The sequence below is a fragment of the Equus asinus genome, chromosome 9, assembly GCF_041296235.1.
Source record: "Equus asinus isolate D_3611 breed Donkey chromosome 9, EquAss-T2T_v2, whole genome shotgun sequence".
Classification (NCBI taxonomy): Eukaryota; Metazoa; Chordata; class Mammalia; order Perissodactyla; family Equidae; genus Equus; species Equus asinus.
The window spans coordinates 82,863,894-82,890,548 of NC_091798.1; the positions used below are offsets into that span (position 1 = coordinate 82,863,894).

At 34.2% G+C, this 26,655-nt stretch overlaps 1 protein-coding gene across 1 annotated transcript in view; it reads right to left on the reverse strand.

Moving 5' to 3' along the window:
• The window catches only part of RASA1 (RAS p21 protein activator 1), a 100,972-nt gene that overhangs the window by 38,439 nt on the left and 35,878 nt on the right, over nt 1-26,655 (reverse strand). Inside the window, exons 2-8 of the mRNA XM_014857049.3 lie at nt 16,166-16,318; nt 15,023-15,158; nt 14,329-14,399; nt 11,207-11,324; nt 7,601-7,632; nt 3,277-3,329; nt 937-1,087 (exon numbers count right to left, since the gene is read on the reverse strand). Coding sequence (XP_014712535.1) covers nt 937-1,087; nt 3,277-3,329; nt 7,601-7,632; nt 11,207-11,324; nt 14,329-14,399; nt 15,023-15,158; nt 16,166-16,318 — 714 coding nt within the window. The remainder of the gene's footprint in view (nt 1-936; nt 1,088-3,276; nt 3,330-7,600; nt 7,633-11,206; nt 11,325-14,328; nt 14,400-15,022; nt 15,159-16,165; nt 16,319-26,655) is intronic.

A 26,655-nucleotide genomic window follows, 5' to 3' on the forward strand; every position in this document is an offset into this window, starting at 1 on the left:
ACTGTAATGCACAAAGTACTCAAGCAGCTTATATATGACGTGTGCAAAAGGATCCAACTGTCTATAGACTCATATCTTCCATCTCACGTCTTATAAGTGTCCACTGAACTTCTGGCAAGCAGTTAGAACTTGGTTTTGGTTTTCTGTCTTCCAGATTAACCAGCTGCTGGATCTCTATACACCCAAAGGTCAAGCTGGAACTGAGAGAACTTCTAAATGGGATGGAGAATGCTGCTGTGGTATTAGGGGATTAAATGAGGCAAACGCCAGCATTTTCATTTATGCAAGCTTCCAAAAGAGGAAAACAATGCTAGCCTAGAGTTATCCGGTACAGGAAAACCTTTACATTCAGAAATAAAACGAAAGATTACTTTCTATTATACAGAAAGAAATAGCTGACATTATATCATATCGTTTTTCTAATTAACTTATCTTCCTAAATCAAGTGGCTCAAGTCCATTCTGGGTTTTGGTACAAGCAAAGAGTTTACTCAGAATTTTAAAGGTGAGTAGTAGGAACCAATAATTACAAATAAGAAATATCAACTTGAGAACAACCCAATTAAATGGTGACATTTGTAGTAAGTGTCAGGTTACTCCAAGAACCTTTTCTTGCTATTAAAATGTCTCACTGATAAAAGAATGTAATGTATTTTCTTTTTCTTAGATTAGATGTTTTGCTGCCCTTGAAGATAATATATGGATTTAGCGAATAGCTTGTGCATAATCAAAAAAAATTAACATAAATTATTTTGGAAGGAAAAGTTACAAGTTATCAATTTATATTCATGTTTGACATTATCAAAGAATTCTTGGACATGACTACTACTAAATTACATTAGAAGTATTTTATATAATTTTGGATCTGATATACTAATAGATCAAGATTTCAACTACTTTTGCCAAAAGTAAAAGATAAAAATTTCTCACAACTTACCTGTTATAATATCGGCCTCCCATCATAAACTGATTGTTTGGTGTTGGACATATTTTAAATCGCTGAATATTTTCATTGGTCCGAAAATAAAGTGAATAGTCACCAGGAGTATTATCTGAGGGCCTCACAAGAAAACTGCAGACTTGGCCAACTGTAAAAATTAAGCTGTTAGTTTTATTCCCTAATTATCAAATAAAAAAGAAAAAGTGTTAAGTAGTATAATTACAAAGTACATTCAAAAGTCATAAACATAGGTAAATTTTCACCAGGAACTCGTGTTACAATAAAGACAATTTTAAGACAGGGTTTTTTTCTTTTGTGTTTTCTGGTTTATGAGCCACAACCACCTATGATGTTGCTTGTCTTTATTATATATAATATTGGGCAGACGTTTGTAGCAGTGACTTCTGGTTAATAATGTCTATACCTGTCATAACTTGGAAAGAATAATCTAACCACAGGTTAGATTACTCTAACCACAGCCATGGGATACTGGCTCAGACTGCTATATTCTGTTTGCAAATCCCCTTAATAGGAAGAGTCTAAAAAAGTTAAAGTGAATTTTGCTTAGAAATACTCTGTACTTAATGCTTCTGATTACACAGTAAAAAGTAGTAACTGTAATAAAATAGTACCAAAAACTTACAAAGGTAGAGTGAAAACAACTGAAATATTTGTGTATCTTATCAAAATCAGTACGCATGCACTATACTTCATTCAATAGGTATGATCCTGAAAAGTCACGTAGAAGCAAATTATCATATATTAAATATTTTCATATTGATTTTAGAGAAGTCTTTTTGCTATCTTCAATTGGCAGTGACTCTTAACACTAAGATACTTTGCCTTTTCTCTGTTTAAGTCCTAATGACATAGAAAAGATCAGAACTTGATTGCTTTTAGGAAAGTACAATGAACACGTTGAGTATTAGATGTAATTTTTATGTAAATTACTAATAGTTCCAATCATCTAGCCAAGGCACTTAGTACCAAGTAATTTCATGTTCAGTACAAAGAGTAGGAATTACTGTAAAATGGTGCATGCAAGTACCTATGTGTACTTCTCAGGGAAGAAAATCACCAGATTCTTCAAAGTGCACATGACCCAAAGAAAATAAAAACTAATGTAAGGAAATTAAGTTTAGTTCCTTTTCAGCTTTACTTGCCTAAAACCAGAGTGAGTGCCTCAAGTATTTGGTGGTGCAAGTTCGAAAATATAAACTTACATTCAAAATTCAGCAAATCTACTAAAATACATATTTTAGTCCCACTTTGAAAGCCGATAGCATGTCATTTTGGTTGAGCATTTGGTCACTATTATTACCATATAGCATTCTCATGTTCTTTAATTTATGTTTAACCTACTCAACCTACATCTTCACAATAAAACTGAACATTTTTAAAACTACCTCAAATCTTTCAAAAGAGCAAAGTATTAATTACATTAAAATGCAATGCCTTGGGGCTTAAGACAGTATCTGAGATACCATCTTTAATAAGCAGTAGTTTATTCACCATATACAGAAACTATTGAACTCCGGTTCTTTTTAAAGAACTAAGACTTCTAAATTACAAATTACGGCTTAAACTTGTCTCAGACCCTCATAAGGCATGGTTTACTGAAGAGATATTTGGCAGTTAAGTTAATTCAGTCTTAAATATTTAGTTAGGATACATGATGACAGGATGGTTTTTCTTTTAAATAATAAACCCATCATACAAAAATCAGGTTTTACTTTGCATATACTATAACCACAAAGTTCTGGGAAATGTCAAAATTAATATATTTTAAATACGGTCCAACTTTATAATTCCACAAGTGCACAAAGATAAATGCAAGAACATCTGCTGCAGCTGAACAGCAAAAAAATGAAAACATTCCTCTATAGGAGGATAACAAATTATGGTATTTATACAAGGGAAAGCTTAGGTCATTAAGAATAATGAAAATTCATATATGCAGATATGGAATGATCTCCCAAAATATATCCTAACATGAAAAAGGTGTGTTGCATGTTCCTGGGAGTGCATGTGTGCAGAAGTGAGGAAGTGAGATACACACACAGAAAACTTCTAGAAACAGAGAAAAAACTCTCATCTAGTGAAGAGGACAGGGGTCTGGGGCAGAAACAAAACACACTTCGATGAATTTTACACTTATGTTTTCTACTAAAAATATGAAAAAACAAAAAAACACCAGTGTCTCTGCACTGGACAAGAAATTACAATACGCATAAATATCAAATGAACGCTAAAGGGAAAATATATGATAAATGATTGGTTCTTTTATTGTTCTTTTTAAATAAAGACATTAGAAAAGGCAAGTAAATATACAAGTACCTGTCATTAGTAAATTATAAGCTTCTTGTTTGGAAATTTTCCCATGGAACCATCTTAAAAAGAGAACAAATTAAATATGTAAATCAAAAGTATTTTTTGCTGTTATAGGATCAAAACTAAACAACCAACAAAATATAAGTTTAATTCAAGCTGACATAATGAGATAAATGTAATGCAACTGATCAAATTATCTCATTCCTTTTACATTTGTTACAACACTTTCTCAACGTATAATTTCAACAAAATATAGAAAAATTAACGACTATCTAGTATGAACTATAATTTCCATATTAATTACCAGTACAAAAACAGCAATGATTTTAATTCTGATAATGACATACTGTTATATACCCACATCATAGCTAGCATTCTCTTTTCTTTTTATTGAGAGGGAAGAGTGGTACAAGTACAGCCCACTATAGAACTGCCCAGAAAAAATATAGTGAATTAATTTTTCTCATATTTCTCTCAAAGTAAATTTTCCTATAATATGTGATAAGTTCTCTCTTCAAATAAAATCAACATGGCTGATACATACTTTACTGAAAGTCAGAAAATATGATTGAATGATGAGAAAGAGTAGAAACCAACATCAAGAACTGAAAGAAAAGAATGACTTAGTATTCCTATCTCTACTTGAGCTTATGGCCTAGCAAATGAGATTGCTGAAGTACTTCATATTCTGTATACTTAAAATAAGCCTTTATAAATTATTATAAATGCCATTACAGTCAAGATCCACTGCATATAATAATGATTTAAATTTTACCCTAAAATAAAATGACATAGCTGATTTAAAAATTAATTACTAGTAATTAAATTACATAAAACCTCCTTTCATTGACCTAAAGGACTATTATCTATCTTGCTGATTGACACATGTTAATGCCAAGCTGACAACCCCAGATCACCTCTCTACCACTTTGCCATCTATTTTTAGGGTCTACAATTACTTTATTTTATTTTTTTGGTGAGGAAGATTGGCCCTGAGCTAACATATGTTGGCAATCTTCCTCTTTTTGCTTGAAGAATATTGTCCCTGAGCTAACATCTGTGCCAGTCTTACTCTACTTTGTATGTGGGATACTGCCACAGCATGGCTTGATGAGCAGTGTGCTAGGTCCACACCTGAGATCTGAACCCGTGAACCCCGGGCCACTGAAGCTGAGTATGTGAACTTAACCGTCATGCCACCGGGCCAGCCCCTACAACTATTTTTAATAGTGGCTTAAAGAACAAGTTGGAAAGTAAAAATACTACAAGACTAAACCTACAAGTGCTCTAAAGCCCAATGTTCCAAGTTTAAAGGCTGTTCACATGGTTTTAAATCATCCACAATACCACTGGTCAAAGTATAAAATATAACTGTTTTACCTTTTCAAATGAATGAAATCTTAAACTTTTAAATTCTCTCCTTAACTCTATTCTAACCATTAACTCCCTAATTCAGATTTCCTGGGGCTCCCAATGCAAATTACGAATAATATAAAGCAAGTATACAGTAACTGGAGCAATACAGGCTGCCTTAAAAGGTGGTGAGGTTCCATGTTGCATTTTAATAGTCTAAATTACGACCATTTACTATAAATGCTACAACAGGATTTCTGTATTCTGGGGGAGAGTTGATTAGATGACTTAGAAGGCCAATTGTGTATTTTTACAGCTAGAATAAAAGAAAAAAGGGGAATTCAAAGGGGGTGGCAACAAATGGGGTTTAGAGAACAAACTGACAATATCGTTTCTGAAAGGATTAGATCTGAGTTTTCTCATTCAGACATTTATTACCTATGTGTAAAATGTATATATTTCAAGCACAGGGTTTCCACCAATGATAGAAATGAGTCTCTTCTCTTAGGAAGTCCCCATTCTAATAAGAAAAAGGGACACAAATATTGTATAAATATAAAAGCAATGTAGAAAATATGATAAAATGCAGTGATAAGTATACACTGAGGGCATTTCTGGAATAACAGACAAGGGCACGAATTCGGTAGAGTGTGTCAGGGAAAACATAAAGGAAGATTTCTTGGAAAGAATGATAAATGAGTTAAGCCTTTAAGTAAGAATAGGAATTAACGAAACACAATGGAGGGGAATTCTGGCCTAGGAAGTAGCTTGAGCAAAGGAGAAAAACAGTACTATTGCAGCATGTGAAGATCTGCAAACTGGCGAGTAGAGTATAAAACTAGAAATGACAAGAGATAGGACCAAGGGAAGACACAAGAGCTAGATGAGATGATCTTTCTAGGCTCTGCTAAGATAAAGATGGCAGAGAACCACTGAAGAATTTTAAATGAAAAAGTGATAGTTAGATAATGCATTTTAGGTAGATGATTCTGGCTACTGGAGAAAAGGATTTGAGGAGACTAAGGCATCAAGGGAGACCAACATGGAGCTTACTGCTACACCCAGCCCTGGTGAGAGATGAAAAGGGCCTGAACTAGAATACAGTTGCTTAAGATTGAGAAGTAGCCATACATTCGAGAAACATTTTAGAAGATAAAATGATCAGGACTTGGTACCCGTGTCATGGAAATAGGGAGCCAGAAAGAAACACAACTGAAGTTACACTGACTGTTTAGCCTCAAAGGGTACTTGTGGATGTCACAGACGACACTTTACTGCCAGTTTCCATCTTAGGAAATGAGAGGGAGCTGACAAATACAGAAAAGAAACCAACGATGCAAATTTAGCTTATGCTAAATACCAAATGAGTAGAAAATTATAAGTTCAGAAAATGGAACGATCACAATGATATTAAAGATTTCACAGTGAAAGTGGGATTTATACTTTACACTATGAGAAAAGTGGATGTAGCTTCAAATATTTACTGGTACATTTTCTTCTTTTCTTTTTAAATCTATGGTATTATTTTAAATAGGGAGAAAAATACAAATTTCTAGCTTCTCTGGAAAAATCAAGATTTCACAAACACTAGACTCCCATTCTTGCACACATCAGTTGGACAGGGCAGTCACTTTCCTGGAGGCAATTACTTTCTAGTTTTCAACTTCCTGCAGTCTTCCCTAATACAAAGAGTTAATGTTAGCTGCCATTTAATCCCCACGCTTGCAGGGTTGTTTTCTTACAGTAAGGAAATAGTTCCATGTACCTCGGTCTCTATCCAAGAAGGAAAATAAGAAAGATCAAGATTATTGTAATTTGAGAAAAATAGGAACAGACACACCTGACTCACTTCACTTGCTTACATTATCTGTATGCCTCCGCCAAGCATTAAGCAGAATTTGTAACTCCCGACACAGGTAGTGGGGAGACTTCAAACTAACACAGTTAACAAGGTACAGTCTCACTCACGGAGCCTATTTTGCAGCTACATAGAACAACAAGGAAAATGAACTCAGAAAATAACTCATACGTTCCACTTAAGGAAGGGTGGGAAACTAAATAAGGTGACAGAAAGTGGAGTACTCAGTTTATGGTTCTATGTTCTAATGGTTAGAACAAAGAATAAGAAAACACTTGAGAGGTAAGACAAATTCCATCCATAAATGCTGACAGGATGGTAAGGGAAAAATGTGCGACTGAAAAGATATTAGAAGATGAACAGTCTATTAAAATACTATGAGTACAACAGAATTGGGATTAAGAGTTAAGGTCTTTAAAAGAAAACTTATATACAAATAAATGTCACAAGGGATAAGGACAACAAAACAGATCTTCAAGAACCATAATAAAATGAGAGCAAGGCTGAAATATCAGATGGAGTGATTTCCCATAAGAAGTTATTGGGTACAGCTAATAACTTCTGGAGTCTAAGAGAAGAATGTGGCAAGCAGTAAGTGTTGTAACACCTGGTCTTTGAATGAGCTCTCATAAGATACTTAAAATCAGCCTGAAAAGATTATGAAAACAAAGTACTTGCAGAATCTTATTAATATGACAACTATGATCTTAGGGAAAAGTTCTCTGACTAAAAAAACCAAAAAACTGAACCATAAAATATATAAAAGATGTGGTGATGTAAACAAGAAAGATGATGAATAAATCAACAAGGAAGTAGAGAAAAATGCGAGGAATTGTGCATTCATAATGTTATTAATGTAATGTTTATCAGAAAGTCTTCAGTTTCGTGATATAAGAGTTGTATATATAGGTATGAGCCTCCTTCATTGTTTAAAAGAAAGACTTTATCACTAGGTCCTTAAGAAAATATTTAGATAGCAACTCCTGAGCCAAATAAAAAAAAAATTTAAGTCAGCCCCAAAAGTATCAATTTTCTTTGAAATATTGTTTGGCCAAAGTTTTCCAATTAGTAGGTTTACAATATATATATTTTTGCTTTTAATAATTAACACAAACTCACATTTTGCCTTCATGAGGATCTTCTTCCCGGCCCTAAAGGGGAAGACATTAAGACAATATTTTATATAATTAACTATTGATCTTTATTAAAGTTAATCAAAAACATCTTCTACCATGTTTCCACCCTGCCCTTCATATTTATTTATGAGTATACAAGAAAAGGTGTTTCTGTTCAAGAAATGTCTTTCCAAACCCTCTCCCTTACTACTCTTCTCCCCTTGTTGCGATTACTCTCATTCAGGCCCTTTGCCTCCCTTTTCTTAAACGATTACAGTAGCCCAGCTAGGACAGCCCTCTGCGGCCCATCCCACCCCACCACTCCAATCTGGGTATCTTCATGGGTCTCAAGTGCAACTTTGCCCTGCATTAAGAAACATCAAACCAAACAAAAACAAATTTTAAAAACCTAACAGTACTTCTCTACTGTCTAGAAACTCTTCAGTTTAAAATCAAAATCCTTTACCATACGACTCAGGTCTAAGTTTACTGACTCATACAACCAATTCTCTTTGGCTATCTATACCATGGTCACACAAAACTTCCTACTTCCTAATCTACATTCTCCCACCACTGTAGCTTGTTCTTTTTGACTCAAAATGTCCTTTCCACTCACTGCTTCTGACCTATTAGTTAAAACCTAAACCATGTAGGCAGGATTTCCCTCAAATAACTACCTCCTCAGGGAGACTGAGTTCCTAAAAGGTAAATACAAACTTTATTTTGAATAGAAAAAGGCATCATCCTTCTTTCATCATCTTTTAAACTATACCTTACTCTATTCAATATTTCTATCGTTTAAGACACACTAGTGTTATTCATTCCATTACAGAGGCTGTAAGCATCTTAAGATCTTAGCCATTCTTTGTTAACACCCACCACCACCACAACCACTAGCACAATGCTGGGCATATAATTTTCACTGAACATCTGTTGAACTACAGTCCTAGTACCCAGCACAGTACCTGGCACCAAGTTTTCATTGAATAATGAAGGAAAAAATAGAAAAATTGTCTAACTACGCATGGATTTACTTCTCTCAACTTGGTCCTTACTCACCAAATACCTAACCAAACTAAAATCAAACATTCACTGAATGCCTACTATATTACAAAGCAGTATGCTAAAAAAATTACATAAAAACAAAACGCATTATCCTGACACAAAAGGAGTTAATCTCTATAAAAGAGGTTTACACAATAAATTCATTTCATACAATGTAATGGAATGTAGAATTAACAAGGTGCTATAGAAACACAAGAGGAAACAACCTAGCCTAAGACAGACAGAAAACCTCTGTGAAAGAAGGGGCGACCATCTGAGCTGAACCAACAAAGATAAATCACATTTTACAAGGTAGTCCAGCAGGACAGGAGTGTCAAGGAAGAGGAAGAAGTATAGGCACGAGACATTCATTCATTCAACAAACATTTACTGAATGTCTATGAATGTCAGACACTATTCTAGGCAACAGTGACACGTCCTTGAATCAGAGACAAAGATCCTCACAGAGCTAACAGCTAGAGTTATGACATAAAAGTATAAATGTGCTCAGAGAGCAGTAAGTAGAATTTCAGAGTGGGAAATTCCTTAAATCCAACCACCATCCAGATGCCTGAAATCTAGACAATCTCAAAATGGCTTTTCAAGCTACAGGGAATCACTAGGTGCCAATGAAGATCATTATGAAAAATTATTCTAAATATTGAGGTAAAAACTGTTTGTAACTCTAACTTGGAACCATTCCACTACTAATACAAAGGATGACTGTATTTATTTCCAGCAGCCACATCACTTTGTTCGCTCATTCTGAGCTGTTAACTTGTGCTCTTTTTTCTTTTTTTTTCCTTTTATTGATGTTAGGTCATGTCTCCTTATCTTAAATTGGGATATTTTTTTTCTGCACTCATTGGATAACTTTTGGTTTTCCTTACTAAAGTCTGCCTTGTTAAATTTGACACAGAATTCCAAGAGCTCAAGAAAAGTTCAACTTATACCATAATTCCTTTAAATACTTAGAATAATGGGGGGAGGGGTTTACAGCAGGGAGAAGAAAATTCAACATAAAAGTTTTAACTAAGAAATTTTGTAGTACAACCAACACAGATAAGTCAGATTCTTCAGTTTGAATACTTCTTGCTTATATGGAATAAATCTCTCTCCTACTATACAATACAGAATACTAATCCAGGAATTAGGAGTTCTAACCCCAGCTCTTGCACTAAGTAACTATGTGACTATAAGTATGCAATGTATCATACCATTTCCTCAACTCCACCCACTTTTCTTCAGTGTGTTTTACTTCTATATATCAAGATCTGGCTGCCAGAATAGGCAGACAAGAGAATTAACAGCAGAGAAAACTATTCTCCACTGCCATCTTCCTGGAGCAATCATCAGAGCACAGGTGTCAGCATATTGGCAGGTTCGTGGCATATTAAAGACAATAGCTCTGAGGATTGTAAAAAATACAGAACCATTCCATCCTGCTGAACAAATCTGAAAGGGAAGGGTGAATTCCAAGATTGTAATATAATGTTCAATAATGTTTCAGTGATGCTGAATATTGTCTCTGCGATGCAAATGTTGCTTAAAGGCTGACCCGCTATCTAAAAACGCCATAATTTATACTGTGTGATAAGATGACTGATAACGTAATATGTGATGACAATGAAAACAAGGGGAATACTCAAAACGTAAAACCATGTGATAATATACGTGTAATATAACTAACTTTTCCCAATGTTACTAGAAAATTTGGGAGACAAGGAATTTGAAACAAATATGTGCAACCATTTGAGATTCCATGATCAGTTCAACATAACATCATTTATGAGGAAGAGTAAGAAAACAAAAAGGGATACAGATAAGCACAGATGCTAATACATTTAAAAATAATTTTTTTTTTCTGCTGAATGGGATTAATCAGCCCTGAGCTAACATCTGTGGCCAATCTTCCTCTACTTTCTATGCGGGTTGCCGGCACAGCATGGCTGACGAATGGTTAGGTCTGCACCTGGGATCCAAACCTGTGAACCCAGGCTGCCAAAGCATTCAAACTTAACCACTACACCACGGGGCTAGTCCTGCTAATACTTTTTTTTTTTTTGAGGAAGATTAGCCATGAGCTAACATCTGCTGCCAATCCTCTGCTTTTTGCTGAGGAAGATTGGCCCTGAGCTAACATCTGTGCCCATCTTCCTCCACTGTACATGTGGGACGCCTGCCACAGCATGGCTTGACCAGCAGTTCATAGGTCCACACTTGGGATCCAAACTGGTGAACGCTGGGCTGCCACATTACAGCGTGCAAACTTAACCACTGCACCACCAGGGTGGCTTCCCTGCTAATACATTTTTAATTCTTAGAAACTCATGAAATCTGAAAATTGGCAGCTACAAATTAAAACAGGCTAGTTTGGTTATGCTCTTTACAAATAAATAGTATTTACTAACAGTAAATGCATTTTGGTGAAAATTCTTTATACTTATGAACTGAGGTTTTTCATAAAAGAAATATATTCATAGCTAATTTCTCTGATTACGGACAAGTTCCAAAATTTTACACAATATTTAGAATTCTGAGAGTGAGAAGAAAGAAAAAAACTTACCACCTCTTCCACTAGGTCTTCAACAATAAGGCCTTGTTCATCTGTTCTTAGATTTGTAACCCACATCCATCCATCTTCTAATTCGTTATGAACAATGAACATATCTCCTTTTAAGAAACTGAAAATAGCAATTATGAAGTTACTAAAATTAAATAAAAATTTTAAACACAGAAATTTAAGTAATCATGTACCACACAGATAATATGATACTGTAAAATGCAAAGGATTAAAGTCAAATATCCTAGATTTTTGTCTTGTTTCTGGCATTATCTACATGTAAAATTTTGAAGACACTTAAAAATCTGAATCTTAATTTCCTTATATGCAAAATAGGCTTAATAATGATACCTGCACTATCTATATCACTGTATTATTGTTAGATTCAAATTGGGATTTTCGTAAACAGTAATTGTACATGTATTACAGGTTTTGGGGTATAACTCCAAGAAAACTGAACTTAAAAATTTCAGTTTCAGTGTTATTACTCTCTCAGCTGTGGGTTAGATATAAAATTGTAAACATAAAATAAGTATAATTAATTCATTATGCATATACAAGATACAGTTACTTTAGAAAAAGTTTATTTTAAATAAGCACAATTAGCCTTCTCAGGCAGATGCTTATGAGAATTAACATTTTTTCTCATTAGAGTTTATTTAATTTACTCCGACATCCACGATTCAACACATAACATTCTTTCTCTGAAAGCGGCAACAGGAATATATTATGAGAACACATGCATGCTTTTCTGTTATCAGTTTCTTAGTAGAGGGATGCACACACGACCTAGTTTCTTTTTATTGGAATGCAGATGTTTTCAACCTCCACATAATCACAGGAGAAATAAGCTGTTGATAATAAGTTGTTGATGTATGTCACCAATATGAAACCATCAGCAATTCCTTGAACTTTTCCTTTCAGGTTTGAAGAAACGCCTCAAGCTTTCAAGAATGACTGACTGCTACTGTTGACCCTACATCTATATCCATATCTATTATATTTTTTTATCAATTTTCCTTTCAGTCTTAATATTCACAGACCAACGTTTTATTAAGTAAACCTCTTCTCATACCTTTGAAAACTTTGTTTTTCTCCAAAATATCTCAAGTCTCACTGTTTCTTGGACAAGTTCAAGAATAGAAAACTTGTACCCAACACTTTAGCTGCACTCTATTTGAACAAACACAGAATACTGCATTCTATCTTTATTCTACAACCCTTGATAAGAATGACCAATATTTCACTAGCTGAATGGCAAGAGACTTACCACTTAACCAAATAAATTATTCCTTTCTAGAACCAACTACCTAAATAAGTAAAGAAAACAATCATGAATGAGTAAAAAGGGAGTACGTATGGACAATAAGTAAAAAAGAAGTGGGAAATGTTTCATTTCAAATAAATTTCATTTCTTGATCAAAAGCAGTTGTAAGAGGTTTTTTTTTTAATTTCGACTTCTGTTATGCTGTTATTATCTTCTGTGCACATTTCTGTTGCTCTACTACTAATTTTTTAGGGCATAAAAAACAAAAAAATTCAAAATAAAAAGCTTACTAGAACAAACAACATAATCATAAGATTCATTCTGTATTATTTTGCATTTTTCCCAAAAAGAAGTTAAAGTGCTTTATTAAATCTCATTAACGTTCAGATGTTTTTACCTGAAAGAAAAAACTTCACAGGTATATACAAATTTCAAAAAGACTAATAACTTCAAACACATTTATATCATCAAATCAAAATTTATACATTTTAATTCTTGTTTAAATTTTCATCTTAAATTTATCTTAAAACTAGATCAGTAGTTCTCAGTTTTGGGGGTGTCTCTCAGGACCCCTTTATACTCTTAAAAACTGATATCCTAGGGGGCTGGCCCCGTGGCCGAGTGGTTAAGTTCGCGCGCTCCACTGCAGGCGGCCCAGTGTTTCGTTAGTTCGAATCCTGGGCGCGGACATGGCACTGCTCATCAAACTGCGCTGAGGCAGCGTCCCACATGCCACAACTAGAAGGACCCACAACGAAGAATACACAACTATGTACCGGGGGGCTTTGGGGAGAAAAAGGAAAAAATAAAATCTTTAAAAAAAAAAACAAAAAACTGATATCCTAAAAGGCCTTTATTTATATGGATTACATTTATTTATATTTACCATATTAGAATTTAAAATATAAATGTTTTTAAATATTTACTAATCCCTTTAAAAATAATTATATACCCCATTACATAATAACAAAGAATATGAAAATAATTAAAATTGTTACAAGTTCAGTGAGAATATTGTCGTACATTTTTGCAAATCTCAGTGTCTGGCTTAACTAAAAACTGCTGGATTCTCCTATCTGTATCTGCATTCAATGTGTTGCTATTTTTTTTGCTTAAAAGCAAATGAAGAAAATCTGACTTCACACAAATATGCAGTTGTGAAAAAGATATGAGTATTTTAACAGCCTTTCAGATAGAGATATTCTATGATATTACACCAAAAACTCAGCAAGTAGTACTTTCTTGAAGGTTAGTTGTAACGTAGAATCTAAAGCTATGTATCAATGAATTTTCTGCACACATTCCAGTAAGATCTACTGGTCTATCTTGCACTTTGACTGGATCCTTTACCCGTGCATAATTTTGTAACATTATGCATTAATCACTAAAAACAAATTATATATAAATCAAACTATATAAAAATAAAAACAAAATATTATCATGTTCTATAGTTCTATACCATTAATAACACTTAAAATTATTCACCCGTGATGTAAAATAGAAGTTTAATCATCATTTGAGTACCATTTACCGTTAGGACATAAATATCACGTAGCAAGAAAAATTTAAAAAGAGTATAGAATATAGCAGAACTCTCCTTACTTTGTTAGAGATAGCCTAATAAAAGCTAAGATATTTCTCCTATCATCTTCACTGTGGCCACTCATCCAAATCCAGCGTGGACTGACAAGCCAACACAGAAGTACAGGAACAATGGACTCAACATGAAAAGCACTTTTGCCTTGCTGCCTGCTATTTCCTCAACTCCAAAACCCTCTTAGTCCAAAAGCAATAAATTTTCAAAGTCTTTCACATGCCTGTCTCAAATGCCTATAAATGAAAATATATTATAAAATACCTTATTTCATCAGTGTCTGGTACTTTTGTGTAAGGGAGAATGGCTCGAACACGTCTTCTATCTTCTACTGGCTAGAAACCATAAAAAATTGATTTACTAAATATAAATAACCTTTTTATGTCAAAATAAAATCAGGTATGTCCACACAAAGTTAAAGCCAATAAAAATCCAAATTATAAACTCCACAGGATCATTCAAACTATTTTTTAGTGAGACTCTAAACATCCGAAGCCTAGAAATGTTTGTCTTTTTATACAAATTCTTTTAACAGTAGTACCCAATATATTTTTTCCAAGTAATGTGAGTTATCATTTAATCTTAAATAAACTACACAGAACATACAAATTAACCTTTCTCTGATGATGTAGAAGGCTTTTCAGAACCTTGCAGCAGCTTCAGCAGTAGCACTATGATATCAGTAATTACTCCTCATTCATTCAACAATATGTTTTAGGCTATCACCATACAGTATTATATAAAATAACTTAAATACAAAATAAAAATTACTTTTTATTGTTTTTTAAAGAAGTGGTCAGTTTTGCTCTGACACTACAATCAGAATTAAAATTTAATACAACATATACCTCTTGAATTATACCAGAATAAACATCACAGGAAATTGAACAAGAGCTAACCCCATCAGTAGAGCGAAACAATGAAGTTTTGAAAGATATTTTATTCAAGTTTTACTTACCTCTGGTGGTGCAACTGGATAAAGCAATTTTTCTCCTTTAAGCAAACAGGAAACATGACTGTAATAACCTATTAGGTCTGACAGTGAAGAAAAACGTCTTCCACCAATGTAGTAATCTCCACACATAGCAATAATCCTATTGGTACAGGAAAAAAAAATACAGCATTAACAAACACCTTTAGAGTCAGTTTTGAAGACCAATTTCCATAGGCATTATAAACCATAATTTTCATACTCTTTTCCTTTAACTGCATCCCTGTATTAAAATACCACTTATTAATACCATCAGCATTTGTAAGTTACTTGAGATTTCTTTTAAAAATACATATGTATGCATTTGATATGAATACATATCTGACTTATAAACTTCAATTACATAATTCATTAAAATGTTCGTAGGCTCGGATATCTCTTCCCACTTTCCATATTTAAGACTAAATACTATTTTAACAAATTTTCTCTGGCCAAAAGTACCTTACAGATCTCTTGAAATATTTACAGAGTGTAATAATAATTTCACATTCTACATGTGGTATAATAGCATTCTTAAAGCTTATTTTCAAATCTAAAGATCAAAAATATACAAACATTTTTATCAGTTAATGTTATAGACACTAGATGATTTTTTTCAATGTCTCTCATAAAAATGAAATTGAATACAATATACGTAAATATACGTGCACACGCAGACTTTGATACCTGTACTTGAAAATCTGCATGCCTGTTTAATTGAAGTGACTGTTTGCAAAGAGTTTCAGAAGAGTAAAATAAAATGAATTAAAGACACACAGCTTGACTCTTAAATACTGTTTCTTGTATTTTGTTACTCCCTAGTCTAAAAGTATACATTTCCTTTATTTCTATTTTACCATTCAAAGTCTCTTTGCAATTCTTTATACTTTAAAAGTGATGATTATATGTGGGATTAGCACAGTGACACTAGTAATAATATTGTTTTTAAACCAAAATGTAAACATTCAGTAATATCTACTCTAAAACTTAAATCGTTTAATTGAAAACAAATTTCCTTCTCCATTATGTAAATGTCACTGAGTCATTCACCTCTATTAAAGCAGGTATACCTATGACTATTACAGCAAAATAGCTATATTATATAGCCTCATAATAGGAATAAAGACTTACCTAAAATGGTTGACAACATTTGTCTGGCTAAGAAATGAAAGAACAAAGGACCCTGGCCTCCGATCACTCTCTCTTATAAGGTAGCTTCCAGACTTCCCTGCCTGCCTGAGGCGTTCTTCTGCGATAGTTCTATCAAGTTTTCCATGATACCACCTAAGGGAAAAAATTAACAGATTAGAATCAAAACGGCAATCATAAAATTACTATTGGTAGAAAAATATACTGCTAGAGGTTAAAATACCTACATGTAACTTAAACATTTACATTTTACTCTGAACCAGTTCCGCCAATTTTAACTCAATTATTTTTAACTTTTCAGTGTGTTAACAAAATTTAATTTACTCAGTTTCAAATTTGTTCTATAACCTCAGGCCTAATCACCTCACATATGAACATGTTCCATTTCTGCCCATCTCTCTACCTCCAGCATCATCTATCTGTTCAAATACGAACACTTCTTACAATCAAATCCTTACTTAGAAAAATAAGAGTAAGATGGACAAATTCAAACGAATGATTAATTTACTGCCTCTCTGTATACGAAGGAACCAAGACTTGACATAACATGGCACATGGTACATGTGAGAAAATACAACTTTATTCCATGTAGCGTTTGTGCCCTGGAACCAGGAAAGAGAAGGACACTGTCTAAAGGCTACTATTCTAATTTCCTCTTTCAACATGAAGCAGATTATTTTCTTTGCTTTTAGGATGATCTACTCCATAACCACACATTTGAACTTGACTCCTCAAATTTACTTAACAAACACATGGGAAATAAATAATACCTTTGTCCCTTTAACTTTCCTGCTCTCAACTTAACTATATTCTACCCACCATGCTACCCCATGATCTGCTTCAATGAGTGGCTATAATGAGCATAACCCATGCTACCAAACTACGTCTATAAAAGTCTCATGGATTGATATAAACAGAAGCATACTTAAAAACAGATTGGAATTTAAATTTGCAAAGTAATTGTTATGAAATTTTTTTACACTTTTAATATGTTAGTCATCCAAACTTATCCTTTGGTACTTGTAGTCTATCTTGAAACATTCAGAAAACAATAAACTTTCATCTTACACTGACATTTAGTATCCAACCTTAACTCAATAGTCTCAACTATTATACTACTATGACTATTTTCCTAAGCCTGCTGTAATGAAAGCTTACTATTCTTGACTCCTTAATTAAAAAAAAAAAAAAAAAACTTAAAACTTCTCAAAAGAATTATTTTCAGCTTTCTTCTAAAAACCAACCCACTTCTTTGGAAGTCTGTCCTTAAAACTGAAATCAGATAATGAGAAACTTAGTCGTGGAGCTTCATTATAACTTAATAGGAAAAACATAATTGAAAACTGTAATTCCTCTAAAATTCTACTCTCAGTTCAACCACTATCTTTGAGGCTACTGACCAGTAAATTTAGCTTCCAAGAGGAAAAGTTTAGACTAATAATCATTAAAAGTCCCTTGAAGAGCTAAAATTTAATGATACATGATCAGGACAAAATTTTGAAATTCCAGGCTAAAAGCTTATTTAGTTGTGAAAGTATATGAGACACCCTTAGAACATGAAACTGGCACATTCTTTATTACCTGGGACAGCAGTGGAGCTATCCCACAAAGCAGACTTACACACTGAACAAAGACAAAATTAAGAACAATTTTAAGCAAAGTCCCTAATTGTCTGTACTTGTTATTTGTTTAATTTCTATTGTGTCTTATGCAAAATGTCAGGATTAAAAGATTTTATTTAATCTTCTTCATCTTGTGAACTCACCATGAGATGACACATGAAGGTGCCTGAAGCATTACACAATTACTAATAATAAGTACCCACCTAAAGACCTTTACTGATACGTTAAAGATATATTTGCGACTTTTATTTTTTACATCTATGTACTTTCTGTAAGATCCTGGCATTAAAATAGGTACTCAGTTCAAGACAGACACATTAACTTAAATAAACCACTTTGTTTCTTCAGTATTAGCTCATTCCCTTTATGGCAAAGCTCATAAGCTTCAAAGACAAAGAGCAAAATATGTCAATTCTTGCTTATGACTATAAACTGAAATTAAATTATCCAACAATAGGCTTATAAGCACACATGCTGTTGAGGCTGATCCTCAAAAAGTGTTAAAACATTTCCTTGTTATAAGTCTCTGGCTGTTCTAGGAAAAAAATTGAATGGTATTCATCAAAACTCAGTGGCCAAGTGGTTAACTTCGCGCTCCGCTGCAGGCGGCCCAGTGTTTCGTTGGTTCGAATCCTGGGCACGGACATGGCACTGCTCATCAAACCACGCTGAGGCAGCGTCCCGCAAGCCACAACTAGAAGGACCCACAACGAAGAATATACAACTATGTACTGGGGGGGGTTTGGGAAGAAAAAGGAAACAAATAAAATCTTTAAAAAAAAAACAAAAAAACTCAGTTTCTTGAATTATCTTTATTGTTTAACTTCAAATTATCAAGGTGAATCATAGTAACAAGAATATTTTAAATGAGCCTGCACAGATATTTTAAAGTTACTACTGAGGCATAAAAAGCACTTAAATTAAACTGTTACCATATGCAATCTTTACCCCATTTAAAAACTTGGAAATCAAAAAAATCAGTATCATACTAGATAAAAGTAATCATTTTATTAAAATTGCATATAGCATCATGATATGCAACTATAACAAATATTTTATAAATAAATCATAAACCCAATGATTTTATTCAAATACTTCACCGATCTTTAGAACCTAAGCAAAGCTCTATATCCATTGAGCACTAGTCCTTGGGTTTACTCTCAAACCATCTCTCTCAACCCCTTTTTAACCTATGATCTTTTTGATGAACATAAAAAATTTCACCTCACAGGAGATTCAGAGTCCCTAAGGTGGCAATTTCTCATAGAGGATCATTATCTATTCTGTTTAACCCCAGCAGCCAAGAAAATGCTGCCTACCTTGATTTTCTGAAATTTGTAACATAATTCATTTTTATACAAAAAATCACGTGGCATATGCCTTGTCAAAACATACCCCCAGACCAAAGATATGACACTCTCCTAGAAAAGACACTTCCTTAGTAGATATTTGTCTAAAAGTTTCAGTTTAACAAAAATGCTAAACTTTCTGACTGTACAAATAGGTTACAGTAGCATCATTACAAGGACATGAAAGAAAACATATTCAATCATCTCCTCTATTCTCTTAAGACGTTACAGTCAAAGCCTTATTGTATCTCTTTAAGGGCAGTTTTGCTGGTGATTGTTTTCAAATAAGTAAATAAAACAAGAAACGCAACTGGAAATCTAGAATACTTCAAAGGAACACAGAATAACCAAAGTGTCATATTAGGGGTATGAGGATATTCTGAGTGTAACATGAAATTACCAAATATCTATGGGCTCTATCAACTAAGGTAAACTTTTTACTCTGTTTATATTTGTGGCAATTATAACTCACAGACTGTACCTGGCACATAGTAATATTAATTTGAAAAGTATTTGTTGAATGAAAGAATTGTTGAATCACAAAACATAATGTTGGAAAAGACTTTAGAAGGCTAGTTCAACTTCCTTGCTAATATAAAAAAAAAAAAGTCTTCAATGTCCACACTAAGCAAGTTCTGATCTTTGAAGACTGCTATGTCTGAAAAGAACATGAAAACAATTTAGGGTGACAGAGCTCAAAGAAGGATGGCTACACTGACACCTCCTAAACTTACTAAAAAGAGACTAAGCTGACTTACCAGAAACCTCCATAACTATAGTCAAGTTGCTACATTTGGACCTCATTACCATCACTTGTAAAATAAGTAAATAATCTCCATCTCAAACTCAGAATAAATATTTATCCTAAACTCCTTCAAAAAATATATAAAAATGAAAACGTACTACACAGGCTACATAGTATAACGGTTAAGAGGAAAGACCTTGGAGCCACAGCTTGTGTTTGATCCTAGCTCTGCTACCTGGCTGTACAAATGTGGGCAAATTACTTAATTTCTGAGCCTCAGTTTCCTCATCTATAAAAGGCATATAATAACAGTACCTACCTCATAGATGGGTGCCTTGATATTATTATTAAATGAATAATATTAAACTATATACATATAAATTATATAGATACATATAAAAGACAATAGGACTGATTAATACAACTTCATCAATGAAAATCTCAAATTTCATGACTTGCATAATGGATAACTAATTTGTGGTGACTCAAGCCTCAATTATCTTCCTATTTTCCAGTCTTGATTATCTTTCATCAAGTTTTGGGAAGCAAGAGAAACCAATCTGTTTCTGCGAAAGCACTGATTTTAAGAGGAAATTTCTTTTCCCAAAACTCCTTTTTTACACATTACAGATCATACATAATGATTGGGGCTAGAGGCACCATGCTATGCATAAACTAGAAAGTCTTCCATTTCTCTTGGCAACTCTAGAACGAATAGACCCACTCTTTCCCCAATGTGGATATCTTCTTTGGAGAGATAGCAAGACAGGATGCATGAGATATTGTGACTTAAATTTGCCTAACATAACACTTTAATAATAAAATATCTAATATTCTCCTATTTAAAAGTAAAACATCTCTTTTTCTCTCATTTAAGGAAGATGGGGGAAAAGGCAGGATATTTAAGAAGTAAATACATTTTTCTCACCTAGTTTTGCAATTTTTGTTGAGAAATCTTACAAGCAGATATGGAGTCCCTTGATTTCATTTTCTTAGAAACTACACAGTTTATCTAAAATATCATTCCAAGATGAAACTACATATCAAATAAGTCAATGAAAGAGACAAGTTGGACAAGCTACAGGAGTCATTTTTATTTTTAAGTCTGGAATGACATGAATGTTTTCTATAAACATATGCTGTATATTGCTGGAGCACTTTTGAGGAGCCGTGCAGGGGCCTTCGTACTTTTTGGTCTGTCTCTCCTGATCAGGAAGAATAATACAGAACTCCAGGCGATAAGAAAATAACCTGGTGTGAACATAGGCAGACACTTCATTCAAACTACATGATTATTTAAAACTAACTTGACAATTCTAAATGGAAACTGCCTACTACAGCAGAAAAACATTAAAATAGTGCTATCCTCAACAGACTTCCTTCTTCTGAAAAGGAAACTAAATTGAAGTTCCCAGCAGATCACTTTTACTTTCCACTATGCTCTTCCTCTTAGTGATGCCAGTGAAGGTGCCAAAGTCCTTACAGAGAAACACATATGCAGAAATCCAATTGCCAAGAAATCTCTTTTGTCACCTGAATCACTTACGACTCTGTGCCTGATCATACCACAAACTTCTAAAGTTCTTCTTTAACTCTCAATGATTTGGATTTCCCTACAATGCTGTCCTTTCTGAAATTAAATTGGTTACTTCAGGCTGATAAGACATAGACCTATAAATTTGCTAAAACTACTATACATTTCCTAAAGCCCCCATATTTCCTTTTAACAAACATGTTTCTACAGTCATACCGTCTGAGCTGATGGTTAAGAAAAAGAAGTTTACTCTGTAAAGTGAAGGGAAAAGTAAAGACAATATACCTTATACTAAGTGATTTTACTCAGTCTTTTCTTTCTTATCACTACGCAGAGATTAAAACTTGGTCACTAGTAAACTCACTTGAACAAACACTAAACTAAGCATTATAGGTGTAATACCCATACCCCTTAGACCAACTACATCACTGAAACTTGAGAAGAACACTCATGTGTATATGTTAGAGATCTTGAGTTCATTTGTGTGTTCAGGCAAATATCAGTATGTGTGTGTGTTTGTGTAAATATTTAGTTATAAATCTCAGATCAAATTAGTACATAGCAAGAGCAGAAATTCTATCTCCTTTTGCCACAGGGAACATAATTACAGAGTCTGTAGTTCTGTGGAAGTAAAGAAACAGCATCATCACATATTCTATCCACCTAAAAATTCAATCCACTGAAAGACTAATATACAAAAGGTGGGACCCAATACAATGCTTATAACAATGCTTATAGTGAATTGCTATCCACCAAGACAGTCTCATTCTCACTACCCTTAACACCCATCACACTAGAAAACAGATAATGATGGGTAGAAAAGGCCATACCTTCTCCAAAAATGTTAGGCATTAATCAAACATGTTAAAAAGAAAAACAAAAAAAAAACAAGAAAAAGCACAATACCTACTAGTAGGAGGCTAACATCAATTCCTACCTAACATCTTCAATTACTTATATCTCTGTAATTTCACTCCTCAAAAACTACCAATTCTCACAATTGAGTTTTTCTAAGAACTTCATCAATTGCAGTGTTACACCTGCAACTAAGTGATGAAACCAGGGCAAGAAAATGACTTGCAGCCATCTGGTCCAAAGCACTGCTGCAACAGGTGTAAGCTACCCGGAAGCAATCCTTTACTTAAAAACAAACATTTTTTTTTTTAAATTTCACAATGCTCAATGTAAAATTTGGAGAGTATGGTGATTCAGCGGCTACCTATTGAAACCAAAACATTTCTTAAGCTGTATTTTAAGATGGACCTTTAAAACACTGACTCTGAAGGCTAAAAGCAAACTTTACTCTAACACTGCCTTTTATTTAGCCCATCTCCGACGACTACATGCCGAGCATCGTGCTACATGGTAGAAAAACAAGTTAGCACCACAGAACACCACAACGGACGTTAACGATCTAGTGGAGAATAGAGACAGACAGGCAGTTGCAGTCTGCTGCAGTAAGTACTGGCACGTGCGGGCACACAGAAAAACATCAGTCATTGGGTTTTAGTGCACACTTCTTGAAAAAACTGATGGCCACATGGAAACCTAAAAGTAGCAAGTGATTCAGAGAAAGCAAGGGACTGGGAAGGTGAGAAAGATGTCACAGGCAGAGGGAACAGCACAGGCAAAAAAAGTTTATATATACATATAGGAACATGAGAATACTTTAAACTTCCAAAAATTACTTTACAAATCTAATTCTTATCAGATGAAATGGAAAGAATATAAGCTTCTGAATTAGGCTAGACTTATAACCTTACTTGCTGAATCAGTTCCTCAAACAGAAATATATCTCAAAAAACATTTTAAAAGTTCAAAATATTCTCAGATCTATCCTCTCATCTGGTCCCAGCATGGGAGTGGGGGTGGGGATGCATATTACACCACAGCCCTCAAAGTTCTCCACTATGCGCCCGCTACGAGTCCCCTACATCCTAACCAAATTACATTTATTCCTCAACAAATATTTTTTAAGCACCTATAGGTTTTAGGCCTGTTTTAGACATTGGTTTTCTCCCTCTGTGCCTTCTTGAGTTATTTCCTCCTATATAACATTTTTTTAAAATGAGGGTGAAAAGATTATGCGATTTAGCCAAAGGTCATCCTACAATTAAGCTGTTTCCTATGGGTTTTTTCCGTCAGAATTTTCTATTTCTCTATTTGTTCTTACTTAGGGAAATAACAGGACCTCCTCAGCTCAGACTATAACCTCTATGAAGACAATTCCCAAATCCTTCTCTCTAAACCTGGCTTTCCTCCTAAGTTCAGGCCTAAGTTCAGCTGCTAAGAATCTTCACCTTAAGGTGAATATGTCTAAATCTAAAAAATCAGCAACTACCCCTACAAACATAAACACACACACACTCCTCTACCTCTTTACTCCTCTACTGTTAATGGCACCAGCATCCTTCCTAGTGTTCAAACCCAAAACTTCAAAAACTACTCTGATTCCTTCCTCTCTCGCTATAAAACCATCAACTTGTATACTGCATCTCCAACATCACTGGAGTTGTATTATACAAGTTATTCTCCAGTTTTCCATTCCCTCATCGATTACTCTAGTTCAGGCCCTCTTTTCCTCTCAGCCTGTTTTAACCCTTCCCACAACTGTGGAAAGATTCATCTTCCTAAACCATAAGCTTAATCATCTCACTCTAATAACTCCAAAGTCTACAAATGGCTACCCATTACCAAACGAAGTACAAACTAGTCAACCTGGCATTCAAAGGCCACTACAAAAGGCTCCACCTACCTATCAGGGTGAGGGCTGCAGAATTTAGAGAAGAGAAAGATGAAAGAGAAAAAGAGGGTTAGGTTTTGAAGTATGTTTGTGATTGTCAAATTTAACTGTCTGTCTACTGATGATCTGGAAATCAGAATAAGCTATTCATTGACTTTTGAAAAGCTGGTTATTTTTTCCACAACTGTTTTTTACATTTCTTCAAGTGCATTAGGAAACCAAGAGGCCCTCGGTAAGACAACCATAGTAACCGTTCAAAGAAAGAATTGTTCCCCAGGTACCATGGCCAAAACAATGATACCTTAGAGGGCATTGTTAAAGGCACGAGAGCTAAGGCACAGGTGATAATTATTACTCATAGTATGTGCTCTAAATTTATACGCTTCTAGCTTCTTTTCAAATAAACAGATCTGCTCTCAAGGCATTCTAGCACAAAGAAATTTAACATTAATAGTTCTCTGAAATTTATTCACAAAAATTTCAGTTTAAAATATATTACTTTGATAGATTTGAACATGTCTTAATTTTTTTCTAAATTTTAATACAATTACAAATAAATTGAATTACAAATAAATTTTCTAAGAAGCCACAGAAAATTTTGATTAAAATTTTGAACTTTCTGTAACAGAAATCAAAGCATCAGCCTGCATATTCCTTTTTAAAATTAGGTTTATTTTTACCCGTAGTGTGCTCTATTCTATATCAACATTGTTTCTTAAGCAAAACAATAACCACAATTGCTAGGAAGTATTTAATTTGCTTAATTAATATAGAAAAACAAAGGAAAAGAAGACTGTTATTCTCAAGCTACTTCCTGTTTATTAGCATATAAAATATAATAACACCAACAGTTGTTGTTCAACCCTCTCCCATATCAGGTATTCTAACAAAAGATATCAAACAGTACTCTAAACCTACTCGAGACTGAGATGTTCTGTAAAAACCCCAGAAGACAGTGTGCTTCTTTAAAAACACAAGATTTTTTAAAAGGAAGTATTTGCCTGTTAGCCATCAATAAGAGCTGCAACATAATTCTGTACTTATTTATGAACACAATGAATATGAAAATCAGAATATATCCATTTTAATATAAAACCCCTTACATTTTAACTAATTTGGAAACCTTATTTTGCCTAAATCCAAATATAATGTCCTCAAAAACAGGTATAATATTCAAGATTTTGTTTAGGATCTCCAAATCGAAAAGGGGAGTGCCACTTATATAAACTAGATCACATATCTGTCATACTCATCTAGTGTCACGATATAGAGTATTTACCAATGTAATCATTCCTAACTCTCCAGTCGGCCTTAATGCAGACCTGCATTTCCAACAGCTGCTGGACCTTTCAATCTGGAGGTCTCAACAGACAACTCAAACCCAACACATTAAAACAGTGACCTAATCATCATTCTTCCCACATCCCTCTCCTAACCTCTTCTTTCTCTCCTGCTTCTCATCTTTACTTATGTCATACATCAGTCCATTTACCCAAGCTATTAGGTAAAACAATACAGTGCTGTTTTTTTAAGGTCAAAAAAGCAATTACAGATGGTTCCACCTGGTGGAAACCTCTCATCAGTACCTATGACTTACTCTATGCTGTTTCCCTCCTATCCAACCAGTCACGAAGTCTTGACAATTCCAAATTCTCAATGCCCTTTTAGCTATCTAATTTTTCCCTTTCCCACTGTCAATGTCCTTCCTCATCACGTCCTGTAGCAGTTCCTGCAATAGGTCTTCCAGCTTCGCTGCTCCTCCATTTCCTTATACATCTGTAATAACACCTCCAGAAACAGCTACACCTGAATCACAACTCAGACACTGAAATGGTCCCACTGCTTATAGAATAAAACCCAAACTACTGGCACAGCATTCAGTAATTTTTATGACTTTTCCAGTCCCCACAGCACTACTTGTCACTTCCTAAACATATTAAGCACACACTACTTTCAAGACTCCATCCATTTGATCGTGCCATTCCTTTCATTTGAAATGCCCTATCGCCAGCCCTTTGCCTATGGAAATCCACACCATCCTTCAATGCCTAGTTCAAGTGCCATCTCCTTGATCCATTGGTCATAATTAATCTGCTTCTACCATGCTCCCAGCTTATTTTTTATACTTTTTTTTTTTTACACTTTATCTCATCTGTAATATAGTGAGTCATTTTCACATCTATTTTCTCCATTTAGTTGAAAGGTACTTGAGGATATTGGGGACACTTACACCATCTTCACAATCCTCTAGTCTAGCACCTGGCACAATGCTTTCAACATAGTAGGCATTGACAGGTGGGAAGCTGAGAAAAACAAATTTGTCAAAAATGCCTGCCTACGCTGAAATTCTAAAGTCATAATCCCTTACTGGAATCCACTTATCTAGCCAAACTGGAGAATGCCTTGCATTCTCCCATTCAAGCTATTTCCTCAACCTGCATTGTCCTCCCACCCCCATTCTAGAGATTCTTTTATCACT